The sequence below is a fragment of the Monoraphidium neglectum genome (assembly GCF_000611645.1).
Source record: "Monoraphidium neglectum strain SAG 48.87 unplaced genomic scaffold scaffold03489, whole genome shotgun sequence".
Lineage (NCBI taxonomy): Eukaryota > Viridiplantae > Chlorophyta > Chlorophyceae > Sphaeropleales > Selenastraceae > Monoraphidium > Monoraphidium neglectum.
Window position 1 is genome coordinate 1,718 of NW_014010140.1, and position 4,071 is coordinate 5,788.

At 66.0% G+C, this 4,071-nt stretch overlaps 1 protein-coding gene across 1 annotated transcript; it reads right to left on the bottom strand.

Annotated features, from left to right (window-relative positions):
* Positions 1 to 2,035: 2,035 nt before the first annotated feature.
* On the bottom strand, positions 2,036 to 2,475 carry MNEG_12878 (hypothetical protein; the record flags this gene model as incomplete). The annotated part of the gene is made up of 1 exon (XM_014038649.1): positions 2,036 to 2,475. A coding segment is annotated over one exon (440 nt), but the record flags the coding sequence as incomplete, so codon positions are not given.
* Positions 2,476 to 4,071: the final 1,596 nt, after the last annotated feature.

The following is a 4,071-nucleotide window of genomic DNA, read 5'->3' on the forward strand; positions in this document are numbered from 1 at the left end:
CCGCCCCTGCCGCCCCATCTTCCGCCGCCTTCGCCCGCTTTTCCCCACCCCGCCCCGCGCCCGCGTCGCCCCGCGGCCGCTGTGCGCCGCGGCTGCCCGCGCCCGCGCCGGCGGCCGCCTCGGAATCGCGCCGCCGCCGCCGCTGGATGGCGCGGCCGGCGCCCCTTACAAGGTCCACCGCCGTTTGGTGGTCGTCTGTTGCGAGCAGCTGCTGCAGCTCCGGCGCGTAGTCATCCACCGGGAACTTCCAGTGTTGGTGCAGCAGGGTGGGGCACGCGAATGTTGGGATGATGAAACGCAGGGCATCACTGGATAAACCAGTGTTTGTGGCGCAATTGTGGCGCGCCTGGGCCGCCCAGGGCATCCAACTTGGCCCAGGCCATCCAACCCCAAGTTGACTTGGAAAGACGTCATTGATATGCCGCTCATCATTTATGAACACAAGGTCGTAAACACAGGCATGGTCTAGAGATGGCTCAGAGCCGCGCGCCGGACTGGTCAGCTCCCGCCCTGCTGGGCAGCCCCCGCCGGCGGGGCCGGGTTTCGTGCACTCAGTGGTGACGGGAGCTCACGTTAGTCATGGCGTCGGCCTTGAAAAAGCTGATGGCGGCCCTGTGGTGGGGATGAGGCAATTTGGTTGCATAGGAGGGGGTGCTGTGAACAAAGCGCGCGGTTGGGTCCGCCAGCTGCCGGGCGCAACAGTGTGGGCGCCGCAGCCGGCGTTCGTTCGCCGTCAAGCCGGCAGGCATCAGCGCAGGGGCCGAGAGGGGCGGTCCATCGGTGTGGCACGATAGCTACAGTATAGGGATCGATGGAGTGAAGCAGGGCTAGCCTGCTGAACAGCGGAGCCCCGACCCGCAGGCGCAAGGCGGCCCTGGTTAGTCGCTGCCCCGAAGGGGGGCTGCCACGCGCGCGTTCACGTGTCAGCACGGGACAGCCCGCACCCCACTCTGCCCCCCTGGCTCCCGCACGCCTGTCGTAGGCGCGCGCAGCCTCAGACGCGTCGTCGTACGATCCGAGGAAGAGCTGGCGGCCGCGGCCCCCTGTGGGCGAGGGCTCCCAAATCTGCGTGCGCGCGCGTGCGCCCGTGTGCGCCCGTGTGCGCCCGTGTGTGTGTGTGTGTGTGTGTGTGTGAGAGAGAGAGCGCGTGTGCGAGTGCGTGTGCGAGTGCGTGTGCGAGTGCGTGCTTGCGTGCGTGCGTGCATGTGTGGACGCGGTTTCGTGGCGGCATTTTTGGGTGCCAAGGGGGTTTGGCGGCGATGGTGCGTCAGCGAGTAAGGAGGGTGGCAGGGCGGGGCGGGGGCGGATGGCGACAGAACTGGAGGGTGGACTTGCAACAAGGATGAAAGGCGGCATGAGCAGGAGGGCCGGCGGACAAGAGCCACGCCCCCGGACTGCCGCCGGCCCGCAGCCGCGGCCAGCTGCCACCGTGGCGGCCGCCACGGCCGCCGCCCGCCCACAGCTGCAGCCGTCAGGGGCTGATGCTGCAGCCGGCGTCAGATGGCGCTGCCGCTGCTGCTGCCTGCCGCTGGGGGCAGCGGCAGAGTTTGGCCCAGGGGCCCACCGCTGCGTCCCAGCGCCGGGTCCTCTTGTGCCTGGTCACGCCTGCGCAGGGGTTCAGTTGTGCAGCGGTTGGGCAGAGGGATGCAGGTGCACACGCAGGGCCAAGGCAAGCGACGGCGGGGGTGGGGGTTAGGAGTGGGGGTGGGGGTAGTGCGATCAGGGCGCGCAGTTGCTTGCTGGCTGCCACCCCTGAACGCGCCAATGAAGGCCTTATTGCGTCTGTGGCTGGACGGACCCGGACGGCGGCCGCACGTCTTGCCGCCCGCGTTTTCATCCAACGCCCGGCCCCGGCCACGCCTTAATCGCGAGCCACGCACGAATCGGGAGAGACGACCGCCAGGCCAAGACCAATGACGAGTCGGCGCGCACGCCGACTGCTGTCCCCAAAAATGTGAACCTACCTTTGAAGGCCGATGTCGTCTGCAAGCCCACGCCAGCCTTCGATCTCTGCCGGCTCTTCTTGCTCACGCACTGCTCGGGCGCCACACTCGCCTCCGCGGCGGCCTGTCGCCCTGCCCTGAGCGCAGGCGCGCCGTCCGCGGCGGGCGGGACCTTGGACGGCGCCTCCGCCCCGCACAAACCTTGGACTGGCTGCGGCGCCGCCCAGGCTTCGCCGCTGCTGCTGTGGCGGGGCGGTAGAGGGCGCTGCTGCTGCTGATGATCCTCCTGGGTGCTTTCAAGTTGAGGCTCCTGCTGCGCCGCCACTGATTGGGCGCGGCGGCTGGGAAGTAACGGGGGCTGCGGCGCCGCAGCCGCCTCGGGCGCCGGCCCCGATTCAGTTGGCGACGCCGCGGCGGAGCCGACAAAAAGCGGCGGCGGGGGCGGGGGCGGGCTGCCGGCATAGGGGCAGCTGGGGCCGGCGGCGGCGGGCAGGGCGGGGAAGTGGTGCCATTGCAGTGCAGCGGAGCGCATTGCTGCAACGGCTGCGCAGGCCGCGGGTGGCCGCTGCCCTCGGAATGCCGCGCGTTTGGGACGGGGCCGCGGCGCTCTCTATATCCTGATCTGCGGGGCGTGTATATATGCGCTGAAGGCGGCCGGTGGCGCGCTGCGCGGAGCGATGTAAGGCGGGCGCTGCCTCGGAGGCGCCAACCGAAAAAATACACCAGCTGAAGCAGATTCTGGAAACAGGGCACAAGAGGCGAGTGAGGATGCGATATTGTATATGATATGGCAATCGATGCGTGCTACCGGAGACCCGAGCTTCTCAAGTTTACAACGGCCCGAGGATGAGCCTGTCCGAGGTGAGTGCGTCACGACTTCTAAGCTCTTCGATTGCTGGTGCATTCGCACATGGCTACAACTGAAGATGACCTAAATTTTTCAATCTGATACGTGAATGAGTCAGCCTCCGATCCCATCCGCTTGAGATCTGCTTTGCAGTGTGAGCGCCCTACTAGGGGACGATGCCTGCACCACGCAAAGCCCGATTCACCCAGCCCACAATGGGCGTGAGCGTCCGACACAAAGTCATGCGGGTACACAAGTCCTTCTTTTTTGGTCAACTGGCGCGGGCTCTCGTCCGCGCCTGACTAGCTCGGGCTCTCCACCCATGCACGATGTGTTGGGGTGTCACGCTTGCTTCTTGGGTCCTGATTGTACGCCGTAGCTCTTACTTGGGGACAGATCGCCAGGCAAGGTTGGCTATGTGTGGGCGCGCAGGGCTGCTGGTGCCAATGAAACAAAAGTGCAGCATTAGGGTATGAAACAATCAGCAGTGCGTAGGATAAATCGGGCGCCGTCAGTGGCACAAAAGAGTCCCCCAAAACTGGGATGTTGGGCCCAACGGCGGCCAGACCCTCGCCCATCAAGCGAGCCGCAACATTGGAATGTCCGTCAGCCGGCGTGGCAGGGATCCCCAGCGTCGCCACCGCCGCCCGCCCGCCGAGCGGCGCCCCGGCGTTGCTGGCCGCTCGCCGCAGGCAGCGGGCTGAGCTCCCCCTGGGGACCTCGCCCGCCAAACAACGTGTTGCGCCTGGCAACAACCCCCCTCGCAGATGGGGCGAGTAGAGTCGAATCGCAGGCAGGAGCTCGTCAGTGGCGGTCAAGCTGCTTGATTGTGACAACAGCACCTGTTGTGGGAGGGGAGAGTGACGACATGCATTTGCATCCAATTGCTATGCGCAGCGTGCGTGTGAAGTGTGCATGTGTGTGTGTGTGTGTGTGTGTGTGTGTGTGTGTGTGTGTGTGTGTGTGTGTGTGTGTGTGTGTGTGTGTGGGCGCGCGCGCGCGCACAGATGCAGCGTTGGTACTGTCCAGCAGCAAGTGTTATCGTCGCAACGGCCCAGGCTCAGCCGACAGCGCGCCGCCCCCAGCAACAGCCGGCCGGCCGGCCATCGGCCACAACAGGAGCCTAGATATTCCGACAGGCACAGGGGCTGTTGCGGACCCTCAAGAGCACCGGATAAAAGTTTGATATACACTACCCCTTAACCCCTGGGTCCACCTGGAGAGATCTTGTTCAAGCCAATGAAGCTGTGTGGGAGGGTAGGGATTGGGAGCGGGGTGGGT